Here is a 22,811-nt window from a genome sequence, read left to right as displayed (position 1 = left end):
TTGTAATATGATTATCCTTTTCATGTAATATAATTGTAGATTTTAAAAGTTTCCTTGGTTAACTTTGACATTTTAGGGATTTATTAATAGCTCCATGAGTAAAATTTTCAGATTTCTGCCAAAATGAGATAATTCTTTTGAAACTTTTTTTCCTTAGCCTTTTTAATCAGTTGACTATTGTTTTTCAATAATATATTGTAAGATTTCTTTTATATATATATATATATATATATATATATATATATATATATATATATATATATATATATACCTTTGATAATGGTTAAGCGATAACCCTTGGTGAATTTGTGATTTATATTGATAGATAAATGTTTTTTTTTTTCAATTACATCTGAATAAAAATTGTTCCTCCAATGAAAATGTTTCAAGTATATTGTGTTATCAATGTAAACTTTTAAAACCTTCAGTTATTATTTCATTGATGAGTCTGTGGTTATGATATAATTTATGTTTCCATTATAAACTGTGCAATAATTTGTGGTTGTGTACTAATATAAAATTGAGATCGAACTTTATTAAATGAAGTTTTGATATGCAGAGGATCCCATGTGTAGGAAGCTAATGATTGGGACCAAGTATTGGAAAATGTATTGCTGCAATATTAATTCTATGATTTTCCAGTATGTATGATTTTATAATAAAAGCAGACTTTTTGCCAAATTGTCTTAAATAATGAGATAATTCTTCACATGCATATTTTTCATTTTCGATTTCAGATGATACTAATAGCATTTAACACACACACTGAAAGAAAGGATTCTTTCCATGCAGAGGAATTTAATGCTGACTTCAAGATCCTGAATTAATTATGAATGCTAGTATGATATTTAGCTAGAAAGACCAAGCCATCTACAAACATTTAGTCAAGAGATTAAGAATTTCTCTAGCATCTTCAAGACAGGCTAACTTAAAAGTACAGTAAAGGTGTCAAAACATTCCCCTCATTAATACAGTCCTGAAATAATATAAAAAAATATTTACTGTATTTTGAAAGTAACTAGTATATTTGAAAAATAAAACGTTTCAAATGCTTATACTTAATAAATAAAATCTTTTCGATAAAAATCTATTTTCAAAATGAAACTAGTTTAATTTCATAAAGATCTTCTCCTCTTACTGTCTAAGATTATGGCAGTCGAAATTTGACTTTACATTACAGGAAAAATAGCAACTGGTTCATCATTCTCGAAATATAAGATATGACGATTTATGTCTCTGCAAATCATTATTTCAATTTATTCAGAACATGTAGTTTCAAAAATCTGTTTCATATTACAGGAATTCCAGAAATTCATTGCTTTTGTGATTATTTATTAAATTTGATTTACTTTTCTTTTTATGGATATAAAACTTTTTAAAAAAGTGAATAAGAAGTTTTTGCAAGAATCTTAAAGAAGCTAATCTTAGATAATATTTTAATTTTTTAAAATTAAATTAAAGTACGAATATGCTTCAAACAAAAAGATATAAAATATTTAAAGAAGAAAATTGCAAGCCAAAAAGCTATATTATTGGTATTTTTCCAATTTTAAATAATTTTTCCACATAAAAAAAAATATTAGTGCAAATTTACATTAACCACAATTTAATTGCACCGAAATTGTATCGATTTCACTTGCTAATCTAAACAAAAAATGTAATGATTTTGCTTTATTAAAATTAGTTTTTGACCTTTTTTCCATTTAAAAAATGCTGCAGTGATCCAAACGTCAAGATTTTCTTATTTCTGTTGTTTTATAAATTTCCCTTTTAAAGTAAGCAACAGCGAACTATTTTTTTCTTAAGGTTCCCAACAAAATTATGAAGGAAATGAAGTCGTATCGAATGAAAACTGTACGGAATGCGCTAATCATTCTATTTACCAACCAATTAAGTTGTATCTCTGAAATCAGGATTTAAAGCCAAAATATATATATGCTGTCATAGACCAAAAATTCAGTATTCTATCTAACTTAGAGTTTTAAATTTCATACTGAAAATGCCCTCTTTAGATATTGATATCTATATACACTTAAGGCATTGCTTTTTATATGTAATGATATATTAAAATCTAATTTAAATTAAATTAATTTCCTAATTTATTTTTAGTTTAATTTAGCCCATATTAACTTCATTCTAAAATGTTCTCTTATTTCCTGATTCAATTCCCTCTTTTTTTATTTAATTAATTCAACACGAGTTCTAAAATTGCTGAAGTTGACCAGTTCTCACACTCCGAGTAAAGGAATAAAAAATTGTCAACCTAAGCGATTTTTTTAAAAGATCCCTATAATTCCCTTACCTAAATCGACACGTGTAAAGAAATCCCCATTAGAATCTCACAGTATAGAGAGAGAGGCGATTATGCCATGAAGGAAAAATCCTCAACCATCAATCATTTCTTATTAGAACGAGAAATAGGCATTCTCTAAAATTCCTTTAAATGCTCGCCAAGTTTTCCTGCCGAAGGGGATTAAGTTCCAGTAAACCTACCATATGAGCGGAAACGACAACAGTTAATAAGAGAATAGAAACTTGACTGACTGCAAATGCCATTATCCTGATACACAATCAATGGTCGGCTATTCCCTTCTCCATTTCGAGAGACGTGAGCGTACATAGTAACTGAGTAAAATGTATGTGATGTCACATACATTGATTCTAGAGTTCAAAGCCATTTACCAATTAATTTTATTTGAAAACATCTGATATAAATATACACTCAAAAATTTAAAATATTAATAACCCAGCAGCTGTACAATTATAACGCAATTTGAGTGTCACCTACGCAGCTTGTCTCCCTCTTCAATCAGATTGATGAGTCTCTGGCGGCCCTTCTTATTCAACTGTGTAATACAGCTGACGAGGCCTATCAGCTGCTTGTTGGTGTATTCCTGCATAGAAAGAAAAGTATCACTCATGAAATGTCCTCTCATATTTATATTCAAAACTGCAGATAAAATAATGAACAATGTTTCAAATAACTTTAAAGATGCGTGATTTATATGATGCGTGACTTCCATGCGTGATTTATAATTCATAAATAGACATACTAGCATAATTCTTCCAAAAAATACCTTTTTTTTTTTTTAACTTAAATATTTATAAATATCTTGAGGTCAACTTGCTTTTCGCTTAAGAAAAGTAAAAACGAAAGCAGTTGTTACCTTGTGCGAACGAATCCACTGCTCTAAATTCTGCTCCAGCATGTAGTAGGCTTTAATGTAGCTTTCCACGAGTTCTTTGCCAGGCAGAGGCTGCAGCTCGGTAAGCTTCTCGAGTTTGCTCACAAACTGCTGGTAGTCCAGCTGCATCAGCGCTCGTCCACCGTTTGTACACTTGCGGGCACCAGAGAAACTGAAAGAAGAGGTGTCCTTGTTAAACTGTTGGAGTGGATCCTCGCTCATATATTGATGGATACATATACTTCATCAAGATGTTTCCTCCCTTTTACATGTTTCACACATCCTTACGATTTAAACGACGGCACATTGTGAAGGACAGCAAGTCAGCTCCGTTCAAGAGAGGCAAAGTACGTGCTGTTTGCAAGTGAAAATCACCACACAAATAACAGGAAGAAAACAGCAGGATGAATTTGCAACATGAATTGGGGATTTATTTGTCGTTCTGTTATTTTGATTTAATTATCGTATATGGAATCAATTTAAAATTATATGTTTTAAAATAAAACGATAAAATATGGTACTACATTTTTATTTAAACGTAACCATTGCATTTAGTTTGTTGAATAACGAAATACTTTGGGGCGCTAAGCTACACTGCATAAATTTTTCACTAATGAAATAAAAATTCAATAAAATGTTTGTTGCTTCCTATTTGTAAAATTTATATCAAGCGTTTAAACTAATTTCATGTCTAGTACAAAACTTTTAAGATTATTTTTGAGTCAATAAAATCCCCCCCCTTAGTGTAGTAAATATTGTGTACTAAGTTTACTGAACAAAATTAATATAAAATGCTAAGCTTATAATTACATTTATTACTGAATAAATCTAACTTGGATTTGTTTGGATTTTTCTGGCACAAGAGCCATGGTTTTGACTATGCTGCACCAAACTAGGGTTAAAATTATATTAATGTATAATACTAAAAAACGGATAGTGTACAAAAATACTCAAAAACAAACAAGTTTAAATGAGTGCATAAAATTTGATAGACTTTAAAAATGCAAAAATTTGAGCATGTGGTGTTTTACCAAGTAAGAAAGATAATGGAGTGTTCGTGTTTTGAAAAAAAATGCAAAAGCTGCGCATTGAAATTTAATCTGATCATGAAGAAATCTGAAACATCTTAGTAAATTTCATTACCCGTTTTTTTTTTTACATTATCTCATACGTAGATAATTAAATTTAGTTAGTTTTTTTTTCTGTTTTTTAGAATAATTATTATATCACAGAAATTTTCTTTTTTTTAGTTCATTTTTTTTTTCTTTTCTACAGTATGTGCTTTTAAATTTTTAAATTTCTTTTTCATAATAAATTATTCATTAAATTGCGTTATTTTTTAAAATTTATTACAAAGATTAATTTTAGCGGCAGATCTGTTTATTCGTCAGTTGATCTGTATCTAACTTTTAATATTCGTCAATTTTGATCGGTCGTTTGATGCTGACTGTTCGCAATTTTCATACATATAGAGTTTTTGATATTTTCGACTAGCCACCGAGAATAAGACTAGTAATACCTTTCTATTGATTCGGTAGCACCATTTTGGAAGAACTTCGGAAATGTTGATAGACCGATAGACTTTTATTACTCAGCTTTATATGGATAATGTGGATTTTAGTGGAATATGTGTTGGGACGTTTATCGTTTTTACTTTTCATTTCTTTTGCACTTATATATTTTTAAAAATGTATAATTTTTCAGAACTTTATTTTTCCAAAAATATTACTTCATTTCTATTTCATAATGCATTGTTTATTTATTTTATTTTGCACTTATGATAAAAATTATTTTTAGTGACAGATCAGTACACCTATCATTTGATAACTATTAAAATTTTATTGCTTATAGAATCTGACTGAGCTTTTAATGCCGATCAAATTTTGGAGAATTAGACCAAGCAATATTTTGCAACTTTTCCCTTTGAAACCGGTTCTATGGTGATAAAATGTGCAATGGGAATATGGACAAATGCACATTGAATAATATGCCAGTCCTTAACAATTTTTAAATCTTTTTTCTTTTCAAATATTCATTCATTCATTTGAATTGTCTAAAATATGTCCCCCATTTAAATTATTCAACACATTCTTTTGATTGAAATATTTTATTTTATGATAAAGAATATTTTTAATGATAATTTTTCAATCCATAAATATTTTTTACATAACACTTTTTAATATCCTAATTTTCAATTTCATAATTCGATTTTTACAATATAATTAAATGCTGAAATCATCAGAGATGTTATTAATATCTAGAAACATAAATGTTCTATTTGGATGTTGGTTATTTTTTTTATGAGTTCATATTAATGATGATGCATTTTCCATTTATTTTTCCATGTATTTTAATTGCCCCAGAATTGAAAATCCTTTTCCAAAACTTTTAATACATTACATTATTCTTTCGTAAATGTTCTTACACTGTATGTGAATTTCGAAACTCACAATTAGAATTTTCGAATGAAAATATAATCACAAGTTTTGAAACCATTCCCCTCACTCCCATTTTTACAAATTATTTTAACATAATTCACCAAAAGTCTTTAGCATCAAATTTTCTTGCTCAAAAGAAGTGCCATGCACAGAAATTATGGCAAATAAATTTAAGAAAGTGAATTTAAATTATTCTTTAAATTTCATTTAATGATTAGTATTTTTGATTTCTAATCATTCTAAAAAAATGAGCAGTCTTGGAGCAAAATAAAAAATAAATAAATAAATTTAAAAAAAAAACCCAGCAACATATAGCTCACCCTTCAATAAAGGAATGATTCGCTAGTCTAATGCAGTGTTCCCACAGAAGATCGTACGCTTCTTTCGGGACGGGGACCCTCCGAGACACTTCCGACAACCTCATGCTGAATACCTGCAGCTCCTGAAAAGGGATATAAGAAAAACATCTCTGTGTGTACGAGTAGACACCATTTTAATTTAAAATATCAAATTATGTTTTAACAAGATCAGAAATTGCTTATTAATGGTATATTTTAGAAAAAACAATATGCATTATTATTAACTTAAATAAAATTTAGATGATGTAACCTACACTGTATAGTATAACTATATCGTATATTATAAATACGTCGAATATACGACAGACAAAAAATTAGTTTGCACAGAATTAATAGAAAGCAAGCAGGAAACTAAACAGATAATTGCTTAGGAAGAAAGGTCATTCTTTAAATCTAAGGTGATTTAAAATTATAGTTACATCGTCTGTACTGACTAAATACATGTTCATAAAGAAACTAACAAATTCTAATGTTAAGGGGAAAAGATATTGATCATTTATCTTATACTCTCTAAAGTCTAATTCAAAATTAAGGACTCACGTAAAAAAAAAAAAAAAAAAAAATCCTAACAAAATGACATTGTTACTATCATAATACAAATCATTTAACAACAACAAAAAGCATCACAACTTTTTTTTTGCCAATGCTTGTAACTTCTGCATAATTTTCAGTCATCAGTTTTTATGTTCTTTTCCCACAATTTAATTTGCTAAGATATTTTGAACTTGTGGATTGTTTTTTTTATTCATTTGCCTTGAATTTTTCTTGCTCTTCTAAAGCTTCATAATACCTCATATATGCTAATTTTGCATATACTGTAGCAAATTTCTAGAGATTGGAACATGTAACATACCACCATAAATGTTTATAGCATCATACACGGTTCTCAGATCAATTAACGAATTTCCTTTCAGAGTTTCAACAAGCATATTCTTGTTGATATTTATTCCATTTTTCAAATTGTATTGCCATGTGAACAATACAAGAATTCTTTTTACAACTTACTAAAAATAAAATAAAAAAATAAAAAAAAAACTTTTATTCTAATATTTTGAAATTCAAACTCATATAAATGAATTTCTTCATTAAATTTATTAAATTGTTTGCACATTCTAAATTTGCAATAGAAATGTAAAATTTGAAGCAAATCAACTATTCGCTTTCACATAATGAAGCATTTTTTTTCTCCAATTAGATGTGAATTTAAACAAGATATAACTTTTAAAATAGCAAAATGTTTGGACATGCAATTTACATATTTTTTGTAGCATTCCACACAAATATAAATTAATCTTCTAAAAAATGTATTTTCTCAGCTTCTATACCTCTGTTTTTATTCATTCTACTATTCCAATATCAATATTTTTTTCTACTTTTTTTCAACATCCTTTTTCTTGCTAGTGGAATTATCAAGACAAAACCATATCACAAATTGATTTTTACTGCTTTTCCAAAAAATAATGGTTGCAGATTTTGCTTATTTTTCAAGAACTGTTCAAATGCGCAATGAAACATCAAGTACTTCTCAGGCGCAAGAGTTCGGCAAAATGAAATTCCATAAGTTTGCCAGAATTTTCTTGAGGATCCTGCTATTTTAACCAAATTCTTTTTAAAATGACTCCAATATTACCATATGGTACTTACTCTAAGTAAAATGTCGACATAGCTGCTATGCTGAGACATAATTTCATTGACATCCCATTTCACAGTGCTCATAAGAACCACAATCTGCTCATAATCAATTGACCTGGCAGCCACCGCCATGTAGACAGGCCTGCGGAGCTCTGCAGCCTGACTCACAGTCTGAAAGAAATAGAATGTCATTCAATGGAATATATATAAAAGTTGAAGAAGTGACTCAACACTAGTGAAAATTTTTTAACATTATTATTTAAATTTCTTAATCTTTCATCTTCTAAGAATGCAGCTGGGGTAATTAATCAAAATTTTAGGAATTTATAAACAATTACTAAAATGTTTATAAATTGGATACAATTACATAATTACTCTAAATGTGCAATGTCCATTTCAAATACATATATAGTAATTAGTCCTTTTCCACAAAACATTTCAGAAAAATATCAAAGCTGTGTTTTTTTTTTTCATATTTAATTTTGCAATATAATTCTTTCATCAATTTGTAGAATAAAGTCTACAATTAATATTAACGAATCCGAAATTAAAGATTGACTAATGATTTATGTAAGAAAATAATAATTTGTAAAATTAGTTATTAAAGTCAGTTATAATTTGCTAAATGATTATAAGATGTAAAAATTACCTGAGAGCAGAATTGTTGTAAAAAAGCTCTTTTAGTGGAAGGAATCAAGAGCTCCAAGTGAGGATGTAAAAGTTCGAATTGTTCTGCTAAAAACACTCTAAAATAAGAAGAATGTGAAATTCAAAAACATGTAGATGGCATTTCGGTTTTCAGAATAATGACGGAAACTAAATAAAATACAGAATGTCGCAACTCTAACAGGCTACATTTTTTTTTAAGTTACAAGTTTGGTTGGCCAATCACTTCACATATAGCTTAGCCAGATCATCAATATGAATAATAATGTAAAACAACCGAAATAATATCTGTAAACACCCAAAATGGTATTTATATGGATATATTTACTTTTTAGTTAAATCTACTTATACAAAACACCTACACAGGGTTGCTATTTAAATCTGGTGGGGGGAATTCCCTTTGTTTCCCCTGTATTCTCTCTGCACGTATCTATATCTATATTTTTAGCTGTTACCTAACTCTATTGCCTTCTCTTTTAATATAACCTTATTAATATCAAGGTATATTTCCCATGATCCTTCTTGGGGGTCATTATTACATAGTATTCTGAGTGTCATGTATTTTCGTGTTTGTGGAACTTAGAAAATAATGAAATAACTGTTCCTGAAACTCCTCATAATGAAGTGAAAGAGTTTCGTCTCTCTATGTACTTCATCATAAAATGAACGTGCTCTAGAGGTCAGACCGTTTGACCTACAATTACCAAATTTGGAACATGTATACTTTGGAGCAAATTTTTAATTCATTAAAAATTCAGCAAAAATTTGGCGTTTTACTGCCTTAGTTTTCCAAAATATTACAGCACAGAATTGATTTCTACATCATTTTAAAGCTCAAAAAATAATCTTTTCAATGATACCAATGCCTTACCCTTAAATTAAATTTCTATTTGTAATGCAATTTTTTTTTAATATAATTTGATGTGTCAGAGCTCATTATGAGTATGAGGAAAAAATGAGCTTTTATCAGTGTACTGCCAAAAACTCAAAATGTAAGATTAAGTTGACTCTTAGTGCAAATCAAAATCTTGGAAATTCCAACATTTGTTTCAAATGGAATAAATATTACATGTAATATTTTTGATAAAAAAAATAAACGTGAGAAAAAGTTTTCTATGACGTTTTAAAACAGGTATATTATTAATCCAATAATTCAGCTTTATTTAAGGGATACATAGCTTATATATAGAATAATCGCTCTAATCAGGGTTCAACAGCTAATTTCTAAAACTTAAGTAACTGGCATATATATGAAATAAAAAAAATGGTCTAAATAAAAAAAATAAAAATTAAGTAGTTTAAATCAATAAATGTTCTGATGAATTATGAATTTTAAATTTTTATACAGCTATTCTATTTTGTGAGTTATGTCCAATAAAATATTCTTGAGACTCTAATATTTTAAATTTAAAAAAAGTTCAACTTTTTTAAAATTAAAACTGAATGTGTAATGAAAATTTGATTGCCTCTATTCTATTCCTATAAAAATGTGCGATTTTAAATTTTTCCTTCAATAGTTTTGAAGAAAAGAGCCAATCAACGATTGGACTTTCCCCCGAAACTAATTGTTTAAAATAAAGAAGTTATTGCCATAAAATAATTATATTCAAAGCTTCTATCACTCAGTTGATCACAGAAGATTCAAATGTTAGAGTGTCAAATAATTTTAATGAATATGATTTATAAGATCAAAGAACTGTATAAAATTTAGATTTTATTACTGTTTTCAGAAGTGCATTCATTGATTGAAATAAAATATTACTTATAGTATTTAAAACTTTTTGAAGGTAAAACTAAATTTTATGATGAATCAGAGAAATTTTTATTTAATAATTCCTTGAAATATGGTATATATTATTTAAAAAAAAATATTCTTTGATACACATAAGATTACAATGCTGAAGGATTAAACTTTTTTATAGAGCTTTTTCCTTTTCTATCAGAAAAAATGTTTATTAAATAAATAAAATATAATCTCCCTTTACTTTCATATTTTGAAAAATGAAATCATGTAATCATTTTTTATTCATTCATTTCCTGTTGTGTTAAAGTTCAAGAATTCTGCAGTGTTACTCATGTCAATACATTTTAATATATTCAGAACTTCATTTTCAGCAAAGAGTTAACTTTTGGTTCCATACATGTGACACTATGTTGTAGAAAATTTGAGAAGTTCTAATAATATTTATAAAGATGGATACAAAATCAAAGATTAAAAAAAAAATTATACTTTTTAGTACATTACAAAAGGTATATGTTTTCAAATTTTTTTTCATTAAATTTATTTTAGACTAGCCGCCTTTGGCGACCAGCCGGTTCGCCAATCTTAATGCATGTGAAAATTTTAATAATTAAATATTTTATAGAACTCCCGTTTTAATTGCTTCTTCATTAAGATATTTTAAAACTTCAAATTTTAATAGTCATATAATTCACTCATAATATTATAAAGGCCTTCAGCCATAACGTAATATGTATCTCTCTAATTTTCTATTAGCTCCAATAGAATTTATGCTTTAAATTAGCGTGGAAATGATTAAAATGCAATATATATATATATATATATACTGAAACGAAGCATTTTTTAAAAATATGAGTACTGAAAACAGAGTTGCTGAGTATTTAACCTTATGGGCACTAAAGAATATTTTTCTTAATTTATATAATATCTCAAGAAATTTTCAACAAAATTTTCCCAGATTCATCATGAACAGATCGATTCTATAACAATGTTTAGTTTAAAATGCATCAAACACTAAAAAAATAAACAGAATAGTTTGAAATAATCTGTCGAAAACATATTAAGCCTTCAAAACCAAGTCTGTATCCGTTGCCAACAATCAGAACACAATGCGCATGCATAAATTTTCAACGCCAATTATGGTAACGCAAATACGTGAATTTTCTACGCCAGTTGGGCTAACTCTATGCAGATTAGACATTTTTAATTTCCTTTATTCTGTTTTATTTTAATTCAAAAGTACTTCAGAATGAATCTGAAAGATCGATTAATTAACAATGTTTAACTTTAAATGCATTAAACACTAAGAAATCGGCCGATTAAATAATCGGCCGAAATATGTTAAGCTTATCCTCATTAGCATCAGGGAAAAAAACTGAAGCCTTACGTCGTTTGGCGGTGGGGAAATGAAAAGATTTTTTGGCGGGAAAGTTAGTTTTTAATTAATAATTAAAATTCTAATTAAAAATTCAAAAAAACGGGGCTCCAGGTGCACATTTCCGACCTCCACGGTATTATCTATCTAAGTATAGATAGATAAGTTCTTCACAGGACTTAGTCGGAAAAAGAACAAAATAAAAAAACTTACAGAGATTCTGCTGCAGCTACTCTTTCTGCCAACCCATACAGATCTTCTGCTTTTTTTAAATCAACAGCTACAGAGAGTGCAGGAGGTGGGATTTTGTCCTGCAAAACATTTTTCAAAATGTCAGAGAAAAATAAATAACCATGATTTGCTCAAACAATACATTTAGTAAATTTTGAATATGCATAAATGCCTTTATGAGCCTGTTTAGTCAACAATAGTATTGGCTCTGTTTTTCTCTGCTGAAAGGACAATCCATTCTGTGAATTAGCAAAATTTGATTTCAATATGATCACTTTTAAAATATATAATTTTCATAAATCACTTAATAATTTCATAAATCCATTTAAATTCCTTTTGGTGCAAACTGAACTAATGAGATGGTTGATTAAACTAAATCGATTCACTGCATGCATTACTGTTAAATTGATTTTAAATACAATTTCCAAAAATTCAAATTGCAATAAAGGATTTTTTTTAAATTATAGATTTTCTTTACTTACAACAGTTAAATAATTGATTGTAAATAGAAGAATCTAGTGAAAAATTTTCAAAGTTTGGTTTAAATCCATTTAAATTAATCAGAGTCTTGATCAAGATTTTAGAAAATTGCTTGAAGTACAGTATTTGAAGGCTTTGTCAAATACTGACAAAGCCTTTTTGACCCATTGTTGTTAAATAGCAATAACAGTTTCTAAACTATATGTTTATCCAGAATTCTTTTTATATTATAAATATCATCAATATATTTTACTCTGCTTAATTATATGAGAGACAGGGGGAGAGAAGCGAAAGAAACTGGATTACGATTTTATTTGTTTACAATAGGTTACTTAATGTTCCTATTTAGAAATGTCCAGTAACTCAGAAATGATATTAAAAAAAAAAAAAAAAAAAAAAAAAAAAAAAACGCTTTATTTCCTTCTATGGGGATTTTTTATTTTGGTGTCTTTTTTTGTAAAATAAGACGATTTTCCTATACACATTTTAACTATCAACATAAATGGTTTCAAATTGCTTTCAGACATTTAAAGCTTCAATTTGATCTCAATTGCTAATTCAATAATTTAGGAACATATACATTTTTGTAACAGTTTTAAAAAGCTAATAAAACACCTAACTGAAACCTACGGAAACCAACAGTAACATACGGTTTTAAAAACCTAATTTTTTATAATGATGGAAGGAACTCTTTTCATTGATTTTATGCTGCCTTTTATGAGGTATAAAATATGGGTTAGATAAATTAACTGAAAAGATATTTTACATAGCAGCCTTATTTAATATAAAAAAAAATTAAAAAAAGTTTGCATCTTTTGATTGAAATGTACTTTTAAATAAAGCAAGTTTTAATGTGCACAAGAAAAATAAGCAATTAGTGATTAATTTCTTTGACTATTAATAATTTAAAATTAAAAAAAATGTTATACTTAGCTTCGCCAGAAAATTCTTTTATTACACAATCTTAACTCAAGTTATAAAGATGAGATGAAAATTCAATGTATGTGCTCATGGATGCTTTTCAGTGGATGTACTGATTTCTTCTATTAAGAACAAAGGTGTTTTCATTTCTATATGTTTTATTTAACTCCACTATCTTAACAGTAATGGATAGACAACCAAAATTCGTTTGAGTCTAAGTTTCTCTCCTTCCAATAGTAAGATAAAAATAGCTGAGATGTGGCTCATCCTGCTCTTTAAGAATAGATTGCTTCTAAAAAAATATGTCTTATGAAAGTTAGAGGGAAAACCCAAATTTTTCCAAATATTGTGGTGAAACTTACAAGCCAGATAACAACTTCTGGACCAGAGAGTACACTTTTGTCTAGTGGTCTTATTACTCGGCTACAAACCCCAATGTTGCGAGTTCGATTCTCACCATATCCACCTCATTGGTGACCTGGACGTGATATGAACACGCACCAGAGTGTACACTTTTGTCTAGTGGTCTTGTTACTCGGTTACAAACCCCAATGTTTCGAGTTCGGTCCTCACCAAACCATCCTCATTGGTGACCCTGGCTCTGAACTAAAAAACGCAGCCTTCATGCAGTTGTTGTGGAGCCATCTACCCACAGCAAAAAGTCGTCAGACTCAATCGATTCAGCAACCAAAACTCGTCAGACTCATTTGACGCAACAGCAAAAACTGACACACGCTCGTCATAATGCTTGGTGCGATAATATCGTTTGTCTCACCTCCAACTCACTGGAGGGAGAATACTGTGGTGAAGCTTATAAGCCAGATAACTTCTGGACCAGAGTGTACACTTTTGTCTAGCGGTCTTGTTACTCGGCTACAAACCCCAACGTTGCGAGTTTGGTCCTCACCAAATAATCCACAATATCATTGATCATCTGTTACTTTGTAATTTTTTCAACATGGAATAATGCTTTACTATATATTGTACCAAAAATATTAGAACATTAAATTATTAATTAACTCAAGCGTTTATTTATAGTTCATGTTTTAAAATCAAAGATAAAAAAACAAACAATTACCTTGTTCCGACTGTTAAAAGCTTCAGATCCTTCTTCAACCATTAAATTTTCTCTTATCCTCTTTAAGGTTGTCTTCAGTTTATTGCTTAAAATATTTTCAGTCAAATCACTCTGTAAAAAACAGCCATACTGAATAATTTGATATTACTACAGTAAGCAAGAGAAAGAAAATTTCTTTCACATGTGAGAATTACAACTTGGGTCTCAATCAAAGTATAGACAATTTTAATTTCAAGTAAATTAAAGTTTTATCAGATTATAATATTTAAAAAAAATCAACCAGTATTTGCAATATCAGTAATAGAGAGCAATAGAGTATATTAGAAATTTTAGCATTTGAATAAATAACAAGATGAAGGATATAATCCATATCTATATAAATATTTAAATTACTATTCTAAAAAAAGAATTAAATATGGAAATTTAAGAAATATAAAAAAAGTCACTTATTCTATTAAATATATATACATATATGAGGAATGTCTTTCAGATAAAATAATTTGACAGACCTGTATACACCCGTATACATATCAAAAACAGAAATGAATTTTAAACAAGATGCACCCCCCCCCCTCCGATTAAAAACTCTTCCTAAAATGGACAAAAATTTGTTTCTTTTATTTTTAAATAGAAGTGGATTAAATTTTGGTTATTGTAAATTTTGATAAAACTCAATAGAATACTGTAAATATGAATCTATACTTAAAACGGAAATGAAGTAAATCTGTCTTTTTGATTCTGTGTCAGCATTGTCCATACAAATAGATCACACTTAGCATTGAAATAGTCATAATAGTGACTATTTCAAGGTTTTGAAATAGTCACTATGGTATTTGACACACATAATCATAATAGTGACTCAAAGTCCGAATTTTAAAATTCAGAATAGAAATTTTTTGCTTAATTTTTTGGATGATTTTTATTATGAATTGACTTAGAGTATAGATTTTAGTAATAGTAAAAGAAAAAAAAAAGCATTAGAAAAAGCAAACTATTGTCATTCTAAAGAAATTTGTTTTGAACTTCTGATATCGTCGACTGCATATTTACAAATGTTTATAAATTAGTCCCTTTTACAGAGAAATTTTAACATTTTAAACTAAAATTTCCCCATACTATATTTAATTCCCATTTCTTTTTCCAATTTCTTTAGGTTTCAAACATTTATTTTTAATTTAAAAAAGAAATTAGAAAAACACCTTCATTAATTGAATTTTAATGAATTATTTTCTAGATTAATTGAATGACTTTTTATTAATTTATTTCTCTGATGTAATCAAGGAAAAAAGGAAACATCCTTCTCCCACAAGGATGATCTGGCATATTGCTTACTCAGAATCCAGGAATCATGAATGCTTATTGATAGAAAAGTTTATATAGAAGCAAAATCTTGCTGAATTTGTTAATCACTGTTTGGCAACAACTTGCAAGTTTTGCCTATTTATGTGTTTGAATTGGCAGAAAATCTGGGACAGTATTCCATTCATTTTCAAATATAAATTGAATTTAAAACCAGAATGAATAAAATGTTATTGCAAATTTTAGCTTCAACAAAAGGTTTATTTGAAGGAACTCTCTTAATTGTAACCAAACAACAGGGTAATATTAGAGTTAACAAAAAACTTTTTTTTCTTTTCCCTGTAAATGATGAAATATATTTTATATCATGTATATCTGAGAAAGTTAATAGAACAGTAATAACTTATCTGGGAGTCTTGAGCACTGACATGAAAAGAATGAATTTTGAATTGATATAATAGCTGTGTGGAAATTCAGTATATGTTTTGCTACTTAGAAAATGTAAAGTGAAGTAGAATTTTCTCGATGGAAAATGGTGAGTGATGAGGGATATGTGACTAATAATGAACATCTAAAGACCATGAGTTTTCATTTGAAATTAGAGTCTTTGAAATAAGTTCATTGGTTAGAATTAATGAACTCTGTCACAATTTTTTCAAGTTTTGATTCCATTAACATTCATTATATCATAGGCAATGCAATATGAGTACAGCCACTGAATTATAAAAGTCATCGCACACACACAAACAAAAAGATTTAAGAATAAATTATAGAAAGTTTTTTGATTTTCAGAATTTGGATAAGTAAAATTGTTTAAAATCATAAGAATTTTATGCTTAAAAATTTGATATCAGAACTATGATAAGGAAAATAAAACAAATGTTCGAAAACTTACCATTTCTTTTGCAAAAAAAATGTAGACCTGTGAATATGAAAACTTAATTACTACAGTATGCAGATTACTTACTTACCAAATAAAAAACAAAGTAAAAATAATTAATATTTCATATCATTTAAGAATTCGGATACAATGATAAGTCAAGTTCAATAATGCAGAAAAAGCAGCTAATATAATAAAGAAACCTCTAGTTGCTAGGTTTTAATAACAGACAAGAATAAAAAAAGTTTAAGAAATAAAAAGTCATACACTTCAATTATATTAGTATTTTGAAGAATAATAAGTCAGAAATGATGATGACTTCAAAATAGTAAGGTTATAATTTAAAATTCTGCTCTCATTAGGCAAGATTTTGCATTCAGCTCATCTTTCATGAGATTGACTCAAAGACAAGTTTATTACTTTTAATCAAAGTTTACTAGTTCACCAGCAGTTTTATAATATAAATTAAGTTTACTTTAAATCTATAAGTTTAAATTAAAAAACATAAGTGAAACAAAGATAAGTGACAAAACTCAAAAAAGTAATTAGGTTAGAGTCAAAATTTGATCACTATAATCTGTACTCTTATATACAATTTTTTCTTGAGATAAAATAATAAAACATTCAAAAACAGGAAACTTCCAAATACACCAATACATGTTTTTAAATGATTAATTTAATAAAAATTATAAAGTAATACAATGGAAGTAAAGAAATTTTTAGGCAATTTAAATTTCCTGCAATAATTAACCTTTTCTGGTCGAACAGCGCCTTTAGGCACTCAGCTATAAATGCTCACACTGAACAAACAGCACCTATTGGCACTCAGGCAGAGTTGCTTTGTCCGAAAAAACAGTGTTTTTTGGCGCAGTTCATTTGTGACATATCCTACTCTGAAGTAGGTTTCTAAAATGCTTTTATAAGCAATTGTTTTATTTCGTTCCAGCGTGCTGTTTCAAGCTATTTATAGTTTTTTTTATAAATTAAAATAAACAAATAAATGAGAAAACAAATAACAAATAACAAATGAGAAAACAAATAAACCAAAACAATGATAAATTACTACCATAAATTTGTGGGGGTACCACAATGAGTTGTTAGTAACTGCCCAATAATGTCCATTAAGTTGTTTGTTTTCAATGTGCTAGCAGCACACGCTTCTTGTGCAGAGATTTTTTATGTAATCAAATATAATTATCGACAAATTTTGCCAAGAGCATGGAAATGACCAGCAAAATCAGCTTCGCAGTGAAAGGGTTAAACAGTTGAATCAAAACCCTAAAAAAATTTTATTTCATAAAATTTACAAAATAGTAATGCTACTATCTCTTGACATACTTGTGTACTAACCATATGTACTAATTGCATGCATTAACTGCATAACAATGGCGAACATAAACAATGGACAAACACAACATCTTTGGAGCTTAATCACAAGTTATAGTGAACATGACATTTTTTTTTTTTTTTTTTTTTTGCAATTAATAGCTGATATTAGATTAATAATAAATATTCTCTTTGCTCATTATTCATGAAATCTGGATTAATGAAGCTATCAATTAAATAAAAGACAAACATACAGTTACTTTTTTTGTTTTAATGAAGTAGTGTTGATTTAAAGAAATATTTTAAAAACAATTTATACCAAAATTTCTGTAAGGTGAATAATTAACCACAAATTTCTGACTATATTTCTGGCCTGAATGCACTTTCCATGCTACTAATACTACAGATGGATAATGATGGATATAAAAAAACAGCTAAAAGATAAATTTTTATGCAAATGATAATAATAAAAAAAAAGATTTCTGATATTTGATGAAAAGTATAATTATTTAAATATCAAAGAAAATAAATGTTTTGAAACATTAGTAGAAGGTCCAAAATTTATATTTGTTCACAACTGAAATTCATTATATACTTACAGAATACATATAATAATCAAAAAGTTGTGTCATACAAATAAGGACATCGAAGGCAATGGGTTTTAAGACACTCATCATCTGCATGTATTTCCCTAAAAAAGATTGTCATTAGTTATGCATGTTTATTGACATTTATTGTAATATTATGGTATTCTGAATGTTAATCAAATTTTAGTGATCTATTTATGAAAAATATAAAGCCCAGTTGTTATTAAAAAAACTTTTGCTCATGGAATAATTACAAATGCACAAAATGCATTTCATACATTGTGTAATTGACAAACAAAATTCAAAAACTAAACAAAATACCCATTACAAAGTTAGAATGGAAAAGAGAAATTAAAAACTAATTAATTTTTTTTCATGAAGCATTGAAGACATCAATTATGATAAAGTTGAATGCTATTTTAATCTGGTATTTTTACTGCGATTTTTAATCTGGTGAGCATATTTCTTTTTCTATCAAAATTTATGTTGTACCACAGTTAGTTTTCTTTTAAATATTACTAGCTGATATATTTGGTATTGTTTGATATTAAACTATTTTCATATCTAATATCTTTTATAAAAAACTAATTTTGTAAAAAAAGTATTATAATGCAAAATATCCTATCAACTGAAATATTTTTTTTAATATCAATTCCTTTAGATAGTTAAAAAAGAATGCCATTAATTAATTTTTAGCATAATTTATTAATATTTGTCGTATATTTTCAATTTTGTTCACAAATACTGAAACATAAGAAAGATTTTAATTACAATTTCGAGATAATTAAATTAATTAAAACTTTCGTTCATCGCTTGTGATGTTTTATCTCTCATAGTCTAAGGTTTCTATTTACCTTACTTGCCTTCATTTGAATCACGAAGGACTATTTAATTCTGAAATCCTTTTAAAACTAAAAAAAATATTACCCAAAAATATTTTTTTAAAACATTATAAAAAATAAAAGTAGAGCAGTTGAAAATATCAACACAACAACCTAGCAACACAATATCTATAAATTTCCTTACTTCATAATTGAGTACATCTATTTAATTACTTATTAAATTTTGAAAACCAATAAAAATTGAAAGAAAAAATGCACAGAAATAAAAGAACTCTCATTAAAAAAGGTGTAAAATCTTGAATTAAAATGGTATAAAAATTTTTTATAGGATAATCTGTTCCAAATTTACAACAGCACAATAACAGAATTTCTGTTATTTTCTAATTAATTGAATATTTAATAACTTTTGCACTTTGAAAAGTTGACAATATATATAACTTTTCCAAAATGTACTTTTAAAGCAATAAATGAAATCAAAATTTGGATAGAGAATGGAAAGGAAAGAAAGCATTCCATTTCCTGAATTGTCCCAAAATAATATCTTTTAATCTCCTTTCTTAAATTGGGAGGGATAGTTGTCATAATCATACAAAGTAGAAAGAAAACCAATCTTTAGTTACATGTGTGACACATTTTCTGATATTAAATTCTTTATGCATTTGCAAATTAATATTAATGCAATAAAATAAAAATAAAAAGTTTTTTTTTTTTTTTTTTTTTTTTTTGACAAGATCACAAGTGTGAGTGCGAGTAGACTGGGGAATGTAAAGAGGGACTTAAATTACAGTTTGCTTCTTATGAGTTTACAATATAAATCTTATATCTGCAAATTGGTTAATGCTAATTCAGATTTATAATTAATTCTTACTATATTTCAGCTTTTATATACTTATTAAAGGCTCTACACCCCCCTTATTTATATTTATTACATTTTAAAATCTTTATATTTATTCATTATCTTGATTAATCTATTTTGTGGTTGTTTTTTTTTCTTTATTATTATTATCATATTCTCTTTATTGCAATTATCTATTAATATCATCAAGCATGAAAAGCAACCGTTAAAAGCTGTAAATGCAGTAGTGTAGACAAAGCCTCAAAAGTCATGTAAATTTCATTTCTATAAATAAGTAGAAGGATGGCAGGAGGAAAAGGTGGGTGCCTGTACTCCCATTTCGTTCTGGTAAGAAATCAGAGAGGTATCAGGAGATACTGTGGAATCAAAGACAAAGATTGCTAAAAAAATTTTTAATTGCAACATGCATTTGAATAAGACATACCAAAAGAGCGTAAAACATTCAGTGCTGTGTTGGTTAAGATAGGAACTTGTTTCTTCCTTCCACTACTTGAGGATTTTTTACTCATTTTAGTTTGTCTAAGAAAAACAAAATAAAAATCAGACAATGTATAATAATTATATGATTACATTTTAAAGAAATGACTGATGGTAACAATAAACTAACACACTAAATCAGCTTCTGGTTATTTGTTTTTATTAAAAGAATATTTTGATACACTATCTATCAATAAGTATTCGGACACCCAGGCAAATGAGGATATCTGTGGTTCCTCAAAAAGTAGAAGTAACAATCAACTGTCGGAATTTCATATTTTTTGTAAATAATTTAGAAACTATTACAGATATAATCATAATTTTCTGGATTCTGACATTTTAGCATGCCAGCTTTGTTCTCATATACAAATATTAACATGTTACAATCCACTTTTATTTCCACATTCAAGTTTAAAAATTTATAAAAAATATCAATTATTTGTTATTTATACGTTTAATTTTTTTTTTTCCGAATAAGAAAATTTTCTTTTAGTGACTGAAAATTTTCTTGAAAAATATACAATAGCTTATGAGTACCAAAATTTAAAAAAGACCCATTCAGCAATAAAAGAGAGACTTTTCAAAATTCTACTCGAGAACTTAACCTCAGAATTCCCTTAAATTTTATCATGAGGTTATTTTTGTGACAATGAAATCAATTCGGAAATAATTTGATAATAGAAAATTTTCAAATAATAAATTAACCATGTTAATTAGTTTTTTGATTGGAATAAAATTACTCCCTTGAGTATTTTCCATTGATACTAATTTTTCAAAAAATGCAATATTTAATTAGAAAAGTTAGTCCCCTTTTTTATAAGTAAACGACATCTCATTTATTTAAGCAACCTAATAGTCTGGTCTTTGATTTTTACCTTTGAATCATTATATGAATTCATTTAAATTAAGGGCCAAGTACCTCATGCCATTTTAGAATTATATCAAAATTAAAAGCCATTGTAGCCAAAAACAATTAACACTTTGCATTAAAAACTTTCCCAAATTTTGCATAGCCATTTATTTATACTAGGATGCATTTTAACTGCCTTGATCTAATTTTTTTTTAATCTAAATGTTAAAAAAAAAATCTAGGCATTTACATTTTTGTAGATAATATGTAACTTAATTTTTATTAAACTTGTACTACAGAATGGTGATAAAATGCTGATCAATAATTAAGTATTAGTAACTGATGCCACATTGCATATTTGCCACTTTAAAATTGTTTTTGAATAATATAACAATTAATAATAATTAAAATTATAACCATTTAAAGTTATTAAAGATTAATAAAAAAAACTTTAAAAATTATTTTTGCTATATTCTCAACTTATTTATAACAATTCATGCAATAACAACAATTGAAATAAAAAGGGGGAAAAATGTAAAATATATATATAAAAAAAAGTTAAAGGTGGGGAGGATTCAAGACTTAACTAGGGAGGAGTGGTTTATGAGACTGCATTTTATTTTTTTCTTTCAAATTTAATTTTCTAATGAAAGTATTAGTATGAAAATTTACCAATATATTCTGCAGATATTTTTCTAAATATATTATCAGTGAAAAAAGTAACTGCGTTTGAACCTACATTTTCTTCTCAAATTACATATTATAGCAAACAATATTCTTGAAAAGACATATTACCTATTAGTTTTTAAATCATATTTATTTTTCCTGTATACATAGGTATATAGTAAACAATATAATGGAAAATTCAACAATTATATGAAAAATTAAAAAAATGACAATGGGTAAAATCTATTCGTTTTTTATTGGCATCATCAGTTTTCAAGGGCATTTTAAACATACCAGTTAAGAACTATTATAGAAATCAGCCTATAAATTCTGTAAATATTTCTCTTGGTATATCGATATATTTTAGTAGTTTTTCAAAATGCATCATCACTAGAAAAATTAATTATATTTGAACATATATATAAGAATCAGCCCAATGCAAACTTTCATCGAAAAAGTTTTCTGTATAGTTATCCTCATCACTCAAATCACTTTCTGCTTCATTTAAAAGTCTCTGGAGCTCTGCTTCATAATGAGGATCAGTAGGTTGGATGATGTTTTGAGCACCAAGTTTTAGTTATCTGCTAAGCCTTGTTTAACAATGGATCACTAAAAGGGAAGTGCGGTCTTACAGACGTCGCTAAAAAATATAATAATTGAATTATTTCAAAAAGCATCTGCTGAAACCGGTTGAAAAAGGGCACGTGTATTGAAGATCATGAAAAGGAAGTAACAAGGTCAATTCATTTGATTGAGCTAGAAATAGAATAGGGGTGACCGAGAGCCCATCAGCGGTTTGATAGACCACACCTTTCCAGTTAAGGGTTAACATATAAATGCAATAAATGATTTATAGAATAACTCAAACAATGAACATAAGATTAAGCTAAATTTAAGAATTTGTAATATAACATGGTGGTCG

General features: G+C 27.5%; 1 protein-coding gene across 1 annotated transcript in view; it reads right to left on the bottom strand.

Annotated features, from left to right (window-relative positions):
• Nucleotides 1-2,673: 2,673 nt before the first annotated feature.
• LOC129980980 (syndetin-like) overlaps nt 2,674-22,811 on the bottom strand; it is a 67,994-nt gene continuing 47,856 nt past the window's right edge. Inside the window, exons 17-26 of the mRNA XM_056091542.1 lie at nt 20,321-20,415; nt 18,211-18,302; nt 16,301-16,327; nt 14,107-14,217; nt 11,610-11,707; nt 8,264-8,360; nt 7,627-7,785; nt 5,944-6,065; nt 3,168-3,357; nt 2,674-2,894 (exon numbers count right to left, since the gene is read on the bottom strand). Coding sequence (XP_055947517.1) covers nt 2,781-2,894; nt 3,168-3,357; nt 5,944-6,065; nt 7,627-7,785; nt 8,264-8,360; nt 11,610-11,707; nt 14,107-14,217; nt 16,301-16,327; nt 18,211-18,302; nt 20,321-20,415 — 1,105 coding nt within the window. The 3' untranslated portion in view covers nt 2,674-2,780. The remainder of the gene's footprint in view (nt 2,895-3,167; nt 3,358-5,943; nt 6,066-7,626; nt 7,786-8,263; nt 8,361-11,609; nt 11,708-14,106; nt 14,218-16,300; nt 16,328-18,210; nt 18,303-20,320; nt 20,416-22,811) is intronic.

Source organism: Argiope bruennichi, chromosome 8, assembly GCF_947563725.1.
Source record: "Argiope bruennichi chromosome 8, qqArgBrue1.1, whole genome shotgun sequence".
Taxonomy (NCBI): Eukaryota; Metazoa; Arthropoda; class Arachnida; order Araneae; family Araneidae; genus Argiope; species Argiope bruennichi.
Note: the sequence above shows the minus strand (reverse complement) of the source record. Positions and strands in the feature narration are given on the sequence as shown.